An 18,221-nucleotide genomic window follows, 5' to 3' on the forward strand; every position below is an offset into this window, starting at 1 on the left:
GGTGAAAAAGAGCTTTGCTTAGACTGGGCTAGAAGTTTGTGTGAGAGGCTTGCTATTATGGCTGTGTCCTGAAAAGTTGGAAAGGGTTGTATTGTGTAGAAATGAACTGGTGTGAACAGAGGGATAGGGCACAGAAAAAAAAAAATATGAAATCTTTGGGTGAAACTGCTGCCTGTTCAGCTGCAATTGAGAGATTACAACCATTGAGATTGGGCCATCTGACCTGCATTGGAACCACAGAAAGAATGCAATCTTTTGAAGGGGCCTGAATGCTGAAGGAGTGTCTTGTTTTTCAAAGTCTGCTTTATTCCCCCCTGGATTAACAAATTGGCACTCCACCTGCTATTATGGAGTATAAGAAATGAAGTAAAGAGAGAGTCATTGGATTTGCAACACAGTCTTGTGTTTTGGAAATGGCCTTGGAGTCGGTGTGAAGCAGGTTTCCTGGCTGCCTGCATGGAGACCCGATGGAGCCATGAGGATGGACTGTGGGTTGCAGTAGAGATGCTGGGACCATGAGGTGGTTGCTAAAGAGAACTACCGGCCCTGGATGAAGTTTTCCAGGACTGTGAGTAGCCAAGCTGGAAGAGTGGAATTGGAACTCCAGAGACTTCTTGTTGGTTAGAATTATCAGACTTGGAGATTTGTCACTGACTAGAGTTGTTGGACTTGGAGCTACAGAGTTTGATGTTTACCCTGTTTAAGTCTTGTGTTGGTTGAATATTTCTTTGCTATACCCAGTGCTATCTTATGCAGTGTGAATGTTTATTCTGTGTTATTATGTGTTTTTTGAGATCGTTTTGGAATTATGGCTCAGCTACAGGATCTCAGACTAAGGGGACGTTTGAACATCATTGGGATTGATTAAAAACTATTGGGACTTTGAAAGTTAGACTGAATGCATTACATTCTACATCATGGATGGTTGTAAGTTTGTGGGGGCCAGAATCAGAATGTTTGATTCAGGTGTCCCCCATAAGCTTAAGTGTTCTGCTTGCTAGGTTCACAGCGGATGGAGATTTGAAAATTAATGCCTCCTGGAGACAGTGTATTGTTGGGGGCAGGCTTATGGGTGTTATAGCCAGTGTCCCCTTGCCAGTGTTTGGCACACTGTCCTGTTGTTGTCCACCTGATGTTGGCCAAGAAGTGATATCCACCCTCTGCTCATGCCATCATTTTCCCCTGCCATCATGGAGCTTCCCCTCAAGCCTATAAGCCAAAATAGCCCTTTTATTAGCCACAAGCTGCTCTTGGTGGAATGATTTCTGCCAGTAGTACAAACCTGACTACAACACACAGCAAGGGCTGGAACTGGTGACTGAGCAGAAATTCAACCCCCCAAAATAATTTATTTACATTCCAGTGCTATTCTAATATATGACAGGATAGACTTCAAGCCAGCATTAGGATAAAAAAAGAGAGAAAGAAAGAAAGAAAGAAAGAAAGAAAGAAAGAAAGAAAGAAAGAAAGAGAGAGAAAGTCACTCTGTACTAATTAAGGAGAAAATCCAGCAAAAGAACATTACAATTCTAAACATATACTCACCAAGCATGGGTGAACACAATTTCATTAAACAAACAGTACTAGACATAAAGTCACAGATAACCCCAAGCACAGTGGGTGACCTCAATACCCCACATTCACCAATTGACAGGTCATCTTGGAAAAAAATAAACAGAGAAATATTTGGATTAAATGACATCACAGAACAAATGGACCTGCATCTACAGAACATTCCATCCAAATGCTGCAGAATGCATTTTTAGCAGCACATGGAGCATTCTCTAAAATAGACCAGATATTAGGAAGCAAACCAAATGTAACAAATATATAAAAACTGAAATAATTCTTTGTACTCTATGTGATCACAATGGGATTAAACAGCAAGAAAGGCTAGAGAACATATACAAAATCATGGAAACTAAACAATACACTACTGAATTGTGAATGGGTTATTTAAGAAATCAAGAAGGAAAAAAATTCATAGAATGGGCTGGAGAGATGGCTTAGTGGTTAAGGCACTTGTTAGCAAAGCCTAAGGACCCATTTCCCAGTACCCATGTAAGCCAGATGCACAAAATGGCACATGCATCTGGTTTTTGTTTGCAGTGGCTGGAGGCCCTGGTGCACCTAGTTTTCCTCTCTCTCTCTCTCATTTTCATAATTAAATAATTTTTTAATTCATAGAATCAGACCAGATGTAGTGGCCCATACCTTTAATCCCAGCTCTTGGGAAGCAGACTACATAGTGAATTCCAGATCAGCCTGGACTCTACTTCAGAAAACCAAAAAAAAAAAAAAAAAAATCATCATAGAATCAAATGATAATGTTAACACAACATACCAAACTCTATGGGATACAATGAAGGCTGCTCTAAAAGGAAAGTTTATAGTTTTAAGTGCCTAAGAAACTAGAGAGATCACAAATAATAATGCTACATATACCTTAAGGCCTTAGAAAAAGTAAAACATGCCAAACCAAAAAGCAGTAGATAGATAGAAATAACAAAGATCAGGGCAGAAATTAATCAAATAACCCCCCCCCCCAAAAAAAAGAAAGAAAGAAAGAAAAGAATCAATGAAACAAAGAATTGGTTCTTTGACAGGAGAAACAATATTGATAAACCCTTACCAAAAATGACAAAAAACCAAAAGAGAATAGATGAAAAGGACACCATTACAACAGATTCCAATGAAATTCAGAAAATCATAAGGATATACTTTAAGAACATATACTCTATTAAATTGGAAAATCTAAAAGAAATGGTTGAATTTATAGATTGATATGGCTTACCAAAATTATAGCAAGATGAAATTAACCATTCCGATGACCTATAAGCCAGATATGGTTGTTCACACCTTTAATCCCAGCATTTGGGAGGCAGAGGTAGGAGGATCACCATGAGTTTGAGGCCACCCTGAGCCTACAGAGTAAATTCCAGGTCAGCCTGGGCTAGAGCAAGACCTATCTCAAGTAAAGGGGTGGGGGGCTGGAGAGATGGCTTAGCAGTTAAAAGGCTTGCCTACAAAGCCAAAGGACCCAGGTTCAATCCTCCAGGTTCCACATAAGCCAGAAGCACAAGGTGATACATGTATCTGGAGTTCATTTGCAGTGGCTAGAGGCCCTGGCATGCCCATATTCTCTCTCTCCCTCCTTCTTTTTCTCTCTGTCTCTAATAAATAAGTTTTTAAAAAAAATTTTTTTAACCTATAACAAGCAATGAGATCACAGCAGTTATAAAAAAAAAAAAAAATCTTGGGCTGGAGAGATGGCTTAGCGGTTAAGCGCTTGCCTGTGAAGCCTAAGGACCCCGGTTCGAGGCTCGGTTCCCCAGGTCCCACGTTAGCCAGATGCACAAGGGGGCACACACGTCTGGAGTTCGTTTGCAGAGGCTGGAAGCCCTGGTGCGCCCATTCTCTCTCTCTCCCTCTATCTGTCTTTCTCTCTGTGTCTGTCGCTCTCAAATAAATAAATAAAAAATAGACAAAAAAAAATTAAAAAAAAAAATCTTGCAACTGAAAAAAGTCCAGGCCCAGATGGAATCACTCGTGGATTTTTATCAACTTTCTCAGAATAACTAACACCAATGCTTCTCAAACAATTTCATAAAATAGACAAGGGAACTATACCAAACTCCTTTTACAAAGTCAGCATTACCCTAATACCAAAATCAGATAAAGACAAACAAAAAAAAAAAAAAAGAAAGAAAGAGAAAACTATAGAGCAATCTTCCTCATGAATATAGATGCAAAAATTCTCAGCAAAATACTGGCAAATCAAATACAGGAACACATAAAAAAAGATAATGCATACTGATCAAGTGGATATTATGCCAGAGATGTAGGGATGGTTCAACATATGGACTGAAGGACAAAAATCACATGATCATCTCAAAATTTGGAAAAGGCATTTGACAAAATCCAACATCCCTTCATGATAAAAGTCTTAAAGAAACTGGGAATAGAAGAAACATATCTCAATATAATAAAGGCCTTTTATGACAAACCTACAGCCAACATAATACTAAATGTGGAAAAACTCAAAGCATTTCCACTAAAATCAGGAACAAGACAAGAGTGTCCACTTTCTCTGCTTTTATTTAACATAATACTAGAAGTCTTAGCTCCAGCAATAAGAAAAAAGATACAAAAGGGTCACAGGTCCAGGGAGATGGCTCCACAGTTAAATGTACTTGCTTCCAAAGCTTGATGGCCTGGGTTCAATTCCCCAGTACCCATGTAAAGTCAGATACTCAGAGTGGTCATTGCATCTGGAGTTAATTTATAAGAGATCCTGGTGTACCCATACTCACTCTCTCTGTCTGCCTGGGCCCCCCTAAAATAAAAAATAAACTGTTTTTAAAAAGCAATACAAAAGCTGGGCATGGTGGCACACACCTTTAATCCCAGAATTCAGAAGGCAAAGGTAGGAGATCACTGTGAGTTCAAGGCTACCCTGAGACTACATAGTGAATTCCAGGTCAGCCTGGGCTAGAGTGAGACCCTACCTTGAAAAAAAGGGGGAAAGATACAAATAGGAAAGGAAGAAGTCAAACTATCCTTATTTATAGATGATATGATTCTATATATAAGGGACCCTAAAGACGCTACCAGAAAACTTAAGAGTTGATGAATGTTTTCAACCAAGTAGCAGGATACAAAATTAACACACAGTGATCAGCAGTCTGTCTATATATCAATAACAAATGTGCTGAGAATGAAATCAGAGAAACAGTCCCATTCACAATTGCCTCAAAATATGTATCTATATATAACTGTGAATATATATGTCTGTGAAACCTAAGGACCTAGGTTTGATTCCCCAGTACCCATGTAACCCAGATGCACAAGATAGTACATGCATCTGGAGTTCGTTTGCAGTGGCTGGAGGCCCTGGCATACCCATTCTCATTTATTCTGTCTCAAATAAATTAAAATAAAAACATTCATCCAGTCAGGCATGGTGGCACACACCTCTAATTCTAGGACTCAGGAGGCAGAGGTAAGAGGATTGCTGTGAATTCAAAGTTAGCCTGAAACTACAAGTCAACCTATGCTAGAGTAAGACCTTACCTCAAAAATATATATATATCATTCAAATGCAATAAGAAATTCAAATTACACACAAATACCTCAATATTTCTTCAGGTCCAACATGTTGGTGAAGGATAAGTAAATTTCTTTTTTTGTGTGACTTATTATCTTTATTTTTTTAATGTTTGTCTTATTTATTTTAAAACTTTAAATTTTCAAGGCTTGTTATCTTACTCAACGTGAATTAATAATTATCAAATAATTGTTACATCTAATTATGTTAATTCATGCTTTTTTGCTTTTCTCAATTTTTATTAACATTTTCCATGATTATTAAAAATATCCCATGGTAATACCCTCCCCCCAACATTTTTCCCTTTGAAATTCCATTTCAAAGTCAGAAGAAAACCAGAGAATAGAGCACTTGCTTAGCATATGCAAATCAGCCCTGGGTTCAATCTCCAGTATAAAAACCAACTTTCTTTCCCCTATATCACTTATCCATCAAAAAGTAGAGACCAAAATGGCAGGTATAAGTTTATAACACTGAGATGGGCTGGAGAGATGGCTTAGCAATTAAGGAACATGTCTACAAAGCCAAAGGACTAAGGTTCAACTCCCAGGTCCCACATAAGCCAGATGCATAAGGTGCTGGGGATCTGAACTGAGGACCTCATGCTTGCAGGGCAAGCACTTTACTGACTGAGCTCTCTCCAGTTCTCCCTCACCTTTTTTTGTTTTTTGGTTTTTCAAGGTAGGGTAGGATCTCACTCTAGCCCAGGCTGACCTGGAATCCACTATGGAGTCTCAGGGTGGCCTTGAACTCACGGCAGTCCTACCTCTGCCTCCCGAGTGCTGGGATTAAAGGCGTGCACCACCACGCCTGGCTCCCCTCACCTTTTTTAAGACAAGGTCTCACTGTATCCAGGCTGACCTGCAACTCACTATGTAGCTCAGGATAGCCTTGGACTCTTGTTAACCCTCCTGCCTCACCCTCCCAAATGCTAGGATCATATGTGTGTGCCACCACAGCCAACAATATATGTATTTTAAACAGGTTAAAAGCTGTTTGAAAGCTGGGCATGGTGGCGTACGCCTTTAATCTCAGCACTTGGGAGGCAGAGGTAGGAGGATTGCCTTGAGTTCAAGGCTATCCTGAGACAATATAGTGAATTCCAGGTCAGCCTGATCTAGAATGAAACCCTACCTCAAAAAAACAAAAATAAAATAAAATGAAAAGCTATTTGATTTTCTGTTCTGCTTCTTTATGAAGATGTACTCAGTTGGTCTGTTAAAACATCCAGTATGTCCACCATTTCTCCCAAACAGTACAACTCTCAGGTCCATTTCCTGAGGCATTAAGAAGAGTTTAGGGCTGGAGAGGTGGCTTAGTGATGAAGGCACTTGCCTGCAAAGTCATAGGACCAAAGTTCTATTCTCCAGGACCCACATAAACCACATGCACAAGGTGGTGTGTGCATCTGGAGTTAGTGTGCAGTGGCTGCAGGCCCTAACATGCCCATTCTCTCTCTCTCTCGCAAATAAATAAAAATTTAAAAATAACACTGAGATAATTAAGAGTCTCATGCTCTACCAACAGAGCTAGCCAGGTACAATGAGATAAATAAGAAAAAAGATTAAATATTCCTGTAATCTCAAGAGGCTGAGGCAGGAGAACTGCCTTGAGTTTAAGTGGCCAGCCTGGCCTTGCCTACCAAAGCTACATAAGAAGACCCTATCTCAAAAACACAAAACAGCTGGTGTGGTGGAGCACACCTATAATCCCAGCACTCAGAAAGCTGAGGTAGGAGAATCGCCATGAGTTCAGATCCAGGTCAGCCTAGACTAGAGTGAGACCCTACCTGAAAAACAAACAATAACCAGACATGTTGGTGCACGCCATTAATCCCAGCACTTGGGAGACAGAGGTAGGAGGGAGAATGGCTGTAAATTCAAAGCCACCCTGAGACTACATAGTGAACTCCAGGTCAGCCTGCGCTAGAGTGGGATCCTACCTCAGAAAACAAACAAAAACACAAAACAAAATGAAGAAAAAAGCAACAAAAATACCTTAACTGGACCTAGGCTAAGCAGAGAATCTATGTGAGACTATTACTTAGAAGCACCATGAGAGAGAGGAGCAATGGAGTCTCTAATATATGCTGCTCATTTAGTGAATGAGACCTCGGGGCCTTATTTCTTCTATTCCCTTGTGAAATCAAAGGATTTTGAGCAGGTGAGATGCTACCAGTACCTCAGCTAATCTTAAAAAGGTAATCACTTGTATGGCTTCCTCTAGAGTCAGCTCAGACTGACTGGTAAGGAAGGACCTGTGATTATTTGCACCACCAGAATCGACCAATGAAAATTGATGTATAAGTTAAGTTTAAATCTCTCTTCATATAAAATAGCAGCTACTAACAGACTTCTGAGTCTTTCAGAATAAGCTGTCTGTTCCTCATTCTGGATACCAAGGACAACAGACACATTAATTCTTGGACTTATTTTCAGATTACTGTACTGACTTCCCAGCCTGGAAAAGAAGTGGCTAAACAATTGGAGGAAGGGTTGAAAGACATTGATCTACTTAGGGTCAGGAGACTTCAGGTTGTTCAAGTCACAAAAGGAATCCTAGAACAAACGGACTCCTCATCACCTGTGGAAGAGCCTAGCAATGATGGTAAGAATTTGTGCTTTTGTTTTTGTTTGATGCAGGATCTCCTTATGTCACAATCACTGGTCTTTACCTCACAATGATACTTACCTCAAGAATTTTGTTGTTACTGTTGTTGTTCTTTTGAGGTAGGGTCTCGCTGTAGCCAAGGCTAACCTGGCCTCAAACTCACAGCGATCCTCCTACCTCTGCCTCCTGAGTGCTGGAACTAAAGGCCGTGCACCACCACGCCTGGCTAAAATTTTTTTTTAAGTAAAAAGAACTGTAATAATATGAATAAGTAAGTAATCTTTTATAGGCCAAGATTATTTTCCATGGTCTTTCTGTGTCCTAAAGTAATATTAAGCTAGCAAAACACATATACAAACACACATACAAATTAAGACACATATTAAAGCTAAGGGTTTGTCTTACCCAATATAAAGTGTTTATAAAGGTATTCCAATTAAGACAGTATTGAGACCAAGGATATAGCTCAGTAGCAGAGCACTTACCCAGCATGCATGATGCACATAGCACTGGAAAAAATAATAGACAACATCATACTGACGAGAACAGGCAAATAGGCCAGTGTAGAATAGATTAGTAGAAACACAGGAAAGCTTGATGTGTGGCTTAGCTGTCATGGAAAAACAGTGGGAGCTGGGTGTGGTGGTGCATGATCCCAGCACTTGGGAGGCAGAGATAGGAGGACTGCTGTGAATTTGAGGCCACCGTGAGACTACATAGTGAATTCCAGATCAGCTTTGGCTAGAGACATACACTACCTCAAAAAAGAAAAAAAAAAAAAAAAAAAGAATAGGCAGAAGATCAGTTGAGCAGGACATCTGACATCTTCTCAGGCCAGTACAGGTGAGGGGGCACACCATGCTACAGATAAACACATGGAGCACTGCAAGGGCACATACATGTGCATGCACCACACAGAGAGAGAGTGAGAGAGAGACCATGCCACACACAACACATACATACACTCAAGAAACAAAATTAAAAAGATGTTAAGAAAGTGAGTAGAAAATCACAACCACATTTCTGACTCTTTTTTTCTAATTAAAAAAAATTTTTTTTTATTTGAGAGAAAGAAAAAGGCAGATAAAATGGACACAGCCTCTAGCCATTGCAAATGACGCATGCACTACCATGTGCATCTGGCTTATGTGGGTACTGGGGAGTTGAACCTGGGTCTGTAGGCTTTGCAGGCAAAGCATCTTAACCACTAAGCCATCTCTCTAGCCCCCATATTTCCAACTCTTTATTGATCAGTCGGTTTTTGACTAAAAGAGTTAGTCTCTGGAATAAAAAATGTGAGATATATTCATGAAGTAGAATACTATACAGCTCTAAGGTTAAATGAACCACAGCAACATAAAACAATGGGGTGCATCTTCAATGTTGAGTAAAAAAGCAAGTAACGAAAGGTACGAAAGATAGGATCTTGCTTTTAGGCTGACCTGGAATTAGTCTCAGGCAGGCAGTGATCCACCTATCTCAGCCTCCCAAGTGCTTGGATTAAAGGCATACACCACCATGCCCAGCTGATAATTCTTTATATTATAAAGCTCAAGTAAGTTAAAATAACAAACAATGTTACTTAAAGCACTAAAACTACTTTTACAAGGAAAAAACTTGATTGTGAAATTCAGTGTAGTAAGATTTCCTCTGGAGGAGATCAGAAAAGGATTTATAGATATATGAGTGGTATTGAAGATATTCTACATTTTGAATTGAATAAAAGAATTCATGCCTGTCCAACTTGTGAGCTTTCATATATTTTATGTCTTTATTTGCTTTCTGAAGAATGGCTAAGTGATAAATATGCCAAAACTACAAAGGCCTGTATGACCAGTATAGTTGGGCATCCAGAGAGCATCTGTCCAGGTTGACAAGCATCTGCACTGGTTAGGGCCTGAACCAGTTACAAATCAACTTAATGAGGCTGTCAATTAGCCTACATTTCTCAACCATGTATACAAGGATATCGGGTTCCTTTGCTAAGTGCTCACAAACCATCTGTTTAATATTTCCTCCTGGAATCTTTCAAAGAGATCATGTCCATCTCCCTTGGATCTACATTTGATCCCAGGAAACATCAAATGTTAACAATGCAACCAAGAAGATAAAGATTCAGTGCTTTTTAAAGGATTCTGAAGGGAACAAGGGTTGTGGTATTGGGGGAGGAGAAGTCCCTTCTTAGACAATCGTCAAACTCTAGTGTCTGAGATAGCAGGCCAGAAAAGGAGTTGCTTGTTTGTCTCTGATAACTACATTAAAGTCATGTTTCTATGACATTTAGACTAAATAATGTGCTGTGCTCATTACCTAAATGGTTTTGTTTTGTTTTCATTTTGTTTTGTTTTGAGGCAGGGTCTCACTCCAGCACAGACTGACCTAGAACTCACTCTATAGCTCCAAGCTGACCTTCCTAAGCAATCCTCTTCCCTTGGCCCTCCAAATGCTGGAAATAAAGGCATGTGCCACCATGCTGAGCCAAATTACCTAAAGAGTGTTAACACAGGGCTGAACGTGTTGGGACACACCTTTCATCCCAGCACTTTGGAGACAGAGGTAGGAGGATTGCCATTTATTTGAGGCCACTCTGAGACTACATAGTGAATTCCAGTTCAGCCTGGATTAGAGTGAGACCCTATTTAAAAAAAAAAAAAAGGATTTTTTTTTTTTATTTATTTATTTGAGAGCGACAGACACAGAGAGAAAGACAGATAGAGGGAGAGAGAGAGAATGGGCACGCCAGGGCTTCCAGCCTCTGCATCTGGCTAACATGGGACCTGGGGAACCGAGCCTCGAACCGGGGTCCTTAGGCTTCACAGGCAAGCGCTTAACCGCTAAGCCATCTCTCCAGCCCAAAAAAAGGATTTTTAACACAGAGATATTTAATTACAGAAGCCATGGTCTCAGAAAAATAGCAACTTTAATTAATTTAAATACTATTTTAGAATTTAGCAGAAAAATCTGAAGTTATATGAAAAGTATAATCTAAAAGAAAAGAAAATTTGTCCTTACCAGCTGAGGAAAAAGTTATATACCATAAGTTGCATTCTTCTAAATATACAGACCAATGCACCCTGATAGTAGAGTGTGCCCACAAATCATCACTGTAGCCAAATACAAGATGCTTCTATCATCCACAAAAGATTCCTTTTGCCAGGCATGGGGGTACATGCCTTAAATCCCAGCATTCAGGAGGCAGAGGTAAGATCACTATGAGTTCAAGGCTAGCCGAAGCTAAATAATGAATTATAGGTCAGCCTAGACCTTGGGCTAGAGCAAGACCCTACCTCAAAAAACCAAAAAGTAAAAATTAAAAAACAAGATTCCTCTTGCCCTATGCTTCATCCTATGCCCTATCCCGAGCATAAAACTTACATCTACTTCCATCTGTAAATTAGTTTCCATGTATTATAAGGAGAATCATGCAGTACATCTTTTGTGATTGGCCTTTTTCAATCAGATTTTGAGATTCATTGTTTCTAGCAGTAGTTAATTACCATTGAGAGGTAATATTTTACATAAATATGTCATATTTTGTCTAACAAATGGCCTGTTAATGGATATTTGATTTCAACTTTTGATTGTTGTGAATAAAGCTGCTATGAATGTCTACACACAGATTTCTGTGTGAGCATATATTTTCATGACTCCTGGCTTCTACTTTGCCATTTGTTCACTCACCCATTTGGTATCCTCATAATTAAAATGTATTTATTATAGACAGTATATTATAAAGTTGGGTCTTATTTATTGCTCATTCTGATAATCTCTGGAAATCCAGGTAGGGTGGTGCATGCCTTTAATCACAGCCCTTGGGAGGCAGAGGTAGGAGGATCACCATGAGTTTGAGGCTAGCCTGAGATTACAGAATGAATTCCAAGTCAGCATGGGCTAGAGAGAAGACACTACCTCCATAAAAAAATTTTTTAAAAAAAGGCATGCACCACCACAACTGATAATCTCTGGCTTTTATTTGTAATGTGTAGTCCATTAACCTTTACCAAAAAAAATTAAATTAAAAAGTTACTTAAGTATTGACATGGTTGGATTTAGGTCTGCCATTTTATTTTTTGTTTGTTAATTGTTTTTTAAGATTTTCAAGATAGGGTCTCACTCTAGCCCAGGCTGACCAGGAACACACTCTGTTGTCTCAGGCTGGCCTCGAAATCACAATAATCCTGCCTCTCTCTGCTTCCCAAGTGCTAGGATTGAAGGCGTGTGACACCACATTGCTTGTTAAGTATTTTGAGGTTGTTCACCTTTTTACTCTGCATTCCTGCATTTTGATGAATATTTAAATATCTTTAAAATTCTGGTTTCTGTATTATCATTTGGCTATTCACTGTTGTATTGTTAGTGGTTTCTCTAGGGATCACATTATAGCCTTAATTTTTCATAGTCTAGTTAGAGTCAATATAGTGTCACTTAATATAAAAATGTAGAAACCTTAATGAGATTAAAATATAACTATAAACTTTTTTACAGCCTTTGTAAAACTATTATAATACCATTTCATGTAAAATATAGAAACTTTGCAACTATGTAGGTCCATTGATCCTACCTATACACATACACTGGTTTTTGTTGTTGCTGTTGTTTTTGAGATAGTGTTATATCAGTCAGGGTTCTACAGACAAACAGAACTGATAGAATTAATGTGTAAAAAGAGAAATTTATTGGATTAACTAGTAGTCTTTTTGTTTGTTTTTGCTTTTGTTTTTCGAAGTAGGGTTTCACTGTAGCTCAGTCTGACCTAGAATTCACTATGTAGTCTCAAGGTGGCCTCAAACTCATGGCAATTCTCCTACCTCTGCCTACCAAGTGCTGGGATTAAAGGCATGTGCCACCACACCCAGCTAATAGTCTTGTGAAGTTTATAATATAGATGTAATACTCATAACAAGTATAGCATAAAAGACAGTATATGTATGGTGCATACCTGTAATTCCACAACAGAATAATAACAGCTGTCCACAGGCAGGAAAGTTGAAGAATCTGGAAGCTGCTTAGATCTTGAGGCTAGATGGAAGCTGAAGAGTTACAGGATTGGGCAGCTGCTTAGTCCACAAGACTGGACACAAGTTAGGAAGTCGAAGAGCCAGACAGTGGCTCAATCCATGAGACTAGATGCGGGCTGTAGCTGCTCAGGCCATGAGGCCAATCCAATGGCAGAAGCACAAGTGAGTAGCATGACCAGCCAGGTAAGAGTACCTATTAGTGAGTAGCATGGGTAGCTGGACAAAAGAAAAGCACTGGTGTTCCCCTGGAGCTTCCTCAAACACAGTCCACCAGTAGAAGGGACACCCCATCCTAGAAGGACTTCCTCATTCAGTTACTGTAGCCTGGAATACCTCACAGACACATCCAAAAAGCAGATCTCTTTGCATTCTTTTTTTTTTTTTTTTTTTTTTTTTTTTTTTCGAGGTAGGGTCTCACTCTGGTCCAGGCTGACCTGGAATTAACTCTGTAGTCTCAGGGTGACCTTGAACTCATGGCGATCCTCCTACCTCTGCCTCCCGAGTTCTGGGATTAAAGGCATGCGCCACCACGCCTGGCTTCTTACTGCATTCTTAATCTGGTCAAGATAACAGAGTTTAACCATCACAGGTCTCATGTAACCAAGGATGACCTTGAGCTTCTGATACTCCTGCCTCTACTTCCCAAATTATGGAATTACAGGTATGTACCACACATATACTGTCTTTTTTTGTTGCTGTTTTTGAGGTAAGATCTCACTCTACCCCTGACTGATCTAGAACTCACTTGGTAGTCCCAATCTGGCCTCAAACTCACTGTAATCTTCCTGCCTCTGCCTCTGCCTCTGCCTCTGCCTCTGCCTCTGCCTCTGCCTCTGCCTCTGCCTCTGCCTCCCAAGTGCTGGGATTAAAGGTGTGTGCCACCTTGCCCAGCCATATACAATCTTTTATGCTGTATTTGTCATGAATATTACATCTATATTATAAACTTCACAAACTGTTATAAATTTAGCTTTAAGTAAACATTTTTTTTCTATTATATATTATATTTTCACCTCAGAGAAGATCTTCTTCTTGACTCCCTTGGGCATTAAGGTAACAAAATTCCTTACTGTGGCTGTCCAGGCCATGCCAACAGATTTTTTTTTGTTGTTGCTATTTTTTGAGGTAGGGTCTTGCCCTAGCCCAAGCTGACCTGGAATGTACTATGTAGTCTCAGAGTGGCCTCAAACGCACACAGTCCTCCTACCTGTGCCTCCAAGTGCTGGGATTAAAGAGGCATGTGCCATCATGCCCGGCTCCATGCCAACAGATTTAATGCTTCTCTATCCCACTTCCTTCTTTACTCAGTCTTCTAAAAGAAAATCCATTTCCAATTTCCTCCTCGGCCACAGCAGCACTTATGAAAACACTATTTTCCAGTCAGCTTTTAGATTGTGTATTGCAATATACATTGAGCACTTTTGATATAATATACATATTAATCTCTACAGAACAGAAAGATCTTTTGAAACAGAGTTCTACTATTTAGCCCTGATTCTCCTGGTACTTGTTATGTAGCCCATAGCCAAACTCACAGCAATCCTGCCTCTGTCTCCCCAGATGCATCCTAAGTCTAGCGTTTCTCAAGTCAGAAATACCTTAGACTTGGTCATATCTCAGTCACAAGTGATCAGCTCCTTTACCTATGAATTCTATTTTTTTTTTCAATAAAGTAAAAATAGAAGACTGGAGAGATGGCTCAGTAGTTAAAGGCATTTTCTTGCAAAGCCTGACAGTCTGAGTTCAGTTCCCCAGTACCAATGTAAAGCCAGATGTACAAGGTGGTACATGTATATAGAGTTTGTTTGCAGTGGCAGGAGGCCTGGTGCACCCATACACACAAACTCTCTCTTTCTCTATCCCTCTCTCTCTGTCTGTCTCACGAATAAATAAATAAAAACATTTTTAAATGAAAATAGAAACTGGGTGTGGTGGCATATGTCTTTATTCCCAGTACTCAGAAAGTAGAGGTAGGAGGAACACTGTGAGTTTGAGGTCATCCTGAGACTACAGAGTGTGTTCCAGGTCAGCCTAGGCTACAGTAAAATCCTACACCAAAAAATCAAAAAAGCAAATGGGGCTGGAGAGATGGCTTAGCAGTTAAGGGGCTTGCAGGCAAAGCCTAACAACCCAGGTTCAATTCCCCAGTACCTATGTAAGGCCAGATGCACAAAATGGCACATGCATCTGGAATTCATTTGCAGAGGCTGGAAGTTTTGATGCATCTATTCTCTTTTCTTTCTTTCTCACTCTCTCTCTCTCTCTCTCTACTTGCAAATAAATAAATCAATTTTTAAAATTGAAAATAGAGCTGTTGATAACTATAGTTAAAATATACTTGCTAGGCTGGAGAGATGATTTAGTGGCTAAGGCGCTTGCCTGTGAAGTGTAAGGACTCATGTTCAACTCTCCAGGTCCCACATAAGCCAGGTGCAGCAATACAAGTGTGCAAAGTCACACATACACACAAGGGGGCACATGCCTCTGAAGTTCAGTTAGAGTGGCTGGAGGTCCTTGCATGCCAATTCTCTCACACTCACTCTTGCATAAAAAAGGACTATTGGGCTTGCTCCCCTCCCTCCTCCTCCCCCCTCTCTATCTATCTATCTATCTATACACACACATACATATGTGCACAGACACACACACACACATATATATACATATACATATAATTTGTTTTTAATATGGTTGACACAATTTATTGAAAAGAAACTCTTCAGAACAAAAAAAGGAAAATAAATAGCTTTTAGTGTCTAAAATTGTTCATATATGTATAGACAACTAAGAAGAAGCTTTATAAACTTTATCCCTGAGGTTTGCATGGTACTCTAGGGTCTATAAGGCTTTCAGGTGTCACCGTGTGATGCTTTAGTCTAGATGGCACTATCATTACGACTTTACAGATGGAAGAATTTAACTGAGAGAGATGAAGTGACTGGTGAGAGGTCACAAAGAAAGTCAACAACAGACTGTCTATAGTTTGTTTCTTCACTCAGTGCAACATTTACTGAGCTCTTCTTGTATGCCAGACACTGTGCTAGTGCTGGGGCCCAGAAGTGGGTAAGGTGCTATGGCTAACATATTTGACATATATGCACCTACAGTGTCTCTTCTCAGCTGGCCAGGGAAGAACCAGTCATGCAACCTAAGCAGGCCTAGCTGTCAGGGAATACTCTGTAGATGTATGCATGCAGAGCAGCCCCTTCCACAGGACAGACCCCACTGTGTCTCCTTAGAAGAACACACAAACTAAAGAAAAAGAGATTCAAAAAACCCAGTCTCCTAGCAAAATAGTTGCTCAGAAACTTTTTATTCATTAACTTCAAGAGGCTGAGAATAGGGCTGGAGAGATAGCTTAGCAATTAAGGTGCTTCCTTGCAAAGCTAAAGGACCAAGATTTGATTCCCCAGGACCACGTAAGCCAGATGCACAAGGTGGTGCATGTATCTGGAAGTTCATTTGCAGCAGCTATAGGGCCTGGTGTACCCATTCTCTCTTTCTACCTGCCTCTAACCCTCCTCTTTCTCAAATAAATAAATTAATTAAATATTTTTTTTAAAAAAGAAATTAAATTGAAACTTGTCTCAGAGCTAGGGAAGATCTGCTATGGTCTCAATGTTTTGTGTCCTTCCAAATTTCATATGTTGAAACCTGATTACCAATGTGATGGGGTTCTGAGACAGTTAGGTCATGAAGGAGGTGTAACCCTTGTGAAAGAGTGCTGAGAAAGTTTGTTAGCCTTCTCCATCAGAGAAGGACACTGCAAGAATATGGCCATCTAGGAACCAAGAAATGGGCCCTCACTAAACATTGAGTATGCTGGTGTCTTGATCTTGATCTTGAACTTCTCAACCTCCAAAATTGTGAAATAAATCCCTGTTCTTTATAAACCACCCAGCCTATGGTATTTTATTATAGTAACTCCAGTAGGTCCTAGGGGAGGTAGCTCAATTAGTAAAGCGTTTACTTCATGAGCATGAGGACCTGAGTTTGAGCCTCAGAACCCATGTAAAAATGTCAGGTGTTAAAGGTCTAGCCTGTAATACTGCAGTGGGGAAATCAATCCCAGAAGAGTTTACAAAGAGATGATCAAAAGATTTACATATATGAAAATGACAAAAAAAAAATCCGTAAAGGATGTCACTACTTGTGGCCACAGGGGGGCAGGGTAAGTCCACACACACAATATGAATGCATGTGCCTCTGCAGCTACTAGCGGACACAGCTGTCCAGATACTCCCCAACTGTATTTTCACTCCCCTCACCCTACTGGTTTACAATGTTGGGAACTTTCCCAACAGATACACAGTGTCCTGCCTTCTGGCCAACATGGGAACTGTTCCTCAGCATCTAAGAAGTCCCCTTCCAAGCCTCAGGTTTAGCACATCAGTTGTAATTATGAGTAATACAGTAATAGGTGTTGGAGTTCTTATGTATGATAAGTGGTAGGGAAAAAAAGAGGCCAAGGAAAGCGACCAAGGAAAAGGGAATTAAGAAAAGTGTGGGCTCGGGCTGTAGCTTAGCTGGTAGCATGCTTGCTAGCATGTACGAAACCCCAACACCACAAAGAACTGGGTGTGGTCATGCACACCTGTAAACCCAACATTCAGGAGGTAGAGACCAGAGGGTCAGAAGTTCAAGATCATTTTCAGTTACATAGCCAGTTTGAGGCCAAGATGGACTACACGAGACCCTTTCTCAAAAAAAAAAAAAAAATTATAATCATGGAAAATGTTAATAAAAATTGAGAAAAACAAACAGAAAACAAAAATAACTAGTAGAACATGGCTGTCATCTCAGCACTTTGAATGCTGAGGCAGGAAGCCTGCTGAAGTTCAAGGCCAACCAAGTCTACATAGTGCCTCAAAATAAGAACAAAATAAATTAAAAACAAAAAAAAAAAAAAAAAGAGGGAGAAAGGAAGAGAAGAAAAAAATAAAAAAAAAATAAATAAATAAAGCAAGCCCAAAGTGGTGACTCATGCTTGTAAATTCCTTATTTAGGAGACTGAAACAAAAATTGTATGGGTCCAGTCCCCAGCACTACATACACTGTTTATGATGGTACTCACCTGTAATCCCAGCACTTACGAAGTACAGGCAGGAAGATTAGAAGTTCAAGGTCATCCTCAGGTATGCAGTGATTTCATTGAGAGAAATAAAGAGACACACATATGGGCTGGAGAGATGGCTTAGCAGTTAAGGCACTTGCCTACAAAGCCTAAGGACTCAGGTTCAACTCTTCAGGTCCCATATAAGCCAGATGCACAGTGACACAAGTGCACAAGGTCGCATAGGCGTGCAAGGGGGCACACCCATTTAGAGTTTGATTGCAGTGGCTGGAGGCCCTGGCATACCAATTCTATCTCATTTAAAAAAAAAAAAAGGCCACTCTGTTGGGCTTGCCTCAAAAAAATGGAGGGGGGGAGAGACATACACAGATAAACAGTGGGTGGACCTACTGCTGCTATTCTTAATTGTCTT

General features: G+C 40.0%; 1 protein-coding gene across 8 annotated transcripts in view; it reads left to right on the forward strand.

Annotated features, from left to right (window-relative positions):
* LOC101616168 (meiosis 1 associated protein) overlaps positions 1-18,221 on the forward strand; it is a 124,420-nt gene that overhangs the window by 62,066 nt on the left and 44,133 nt on the right. For all 8 annotated transcript variants that reach the window (XM_045152583.1, XM_045152589.1, XM_004668249.2 and 5 more), the window contains one exon: positions 7,546-7,714. In XM_045152583.1, the coding sequence (XP_045008518.1) occupies positions 7,546-7,714 (169 nt within the window). The remainder of the gene's footprint in view (positions 1-7,545; positions 7,715-18,221) is intronic.

The sequence above is a fragment of the Jaculus jaculus genome, chromosome 6 (genome assembly GCF_020740685.1).
Source record: "Jaculus jaculus isolate mJacJac1 chromosome 6, mJacJac1.mat.Y.cur, whole genome shotgun sequence".
NCBI lineage: Eukaryota > Metazoa > Chordata > Mammalia > Rodentia > Dipodidae > Jaculus > Jaculus jaculus.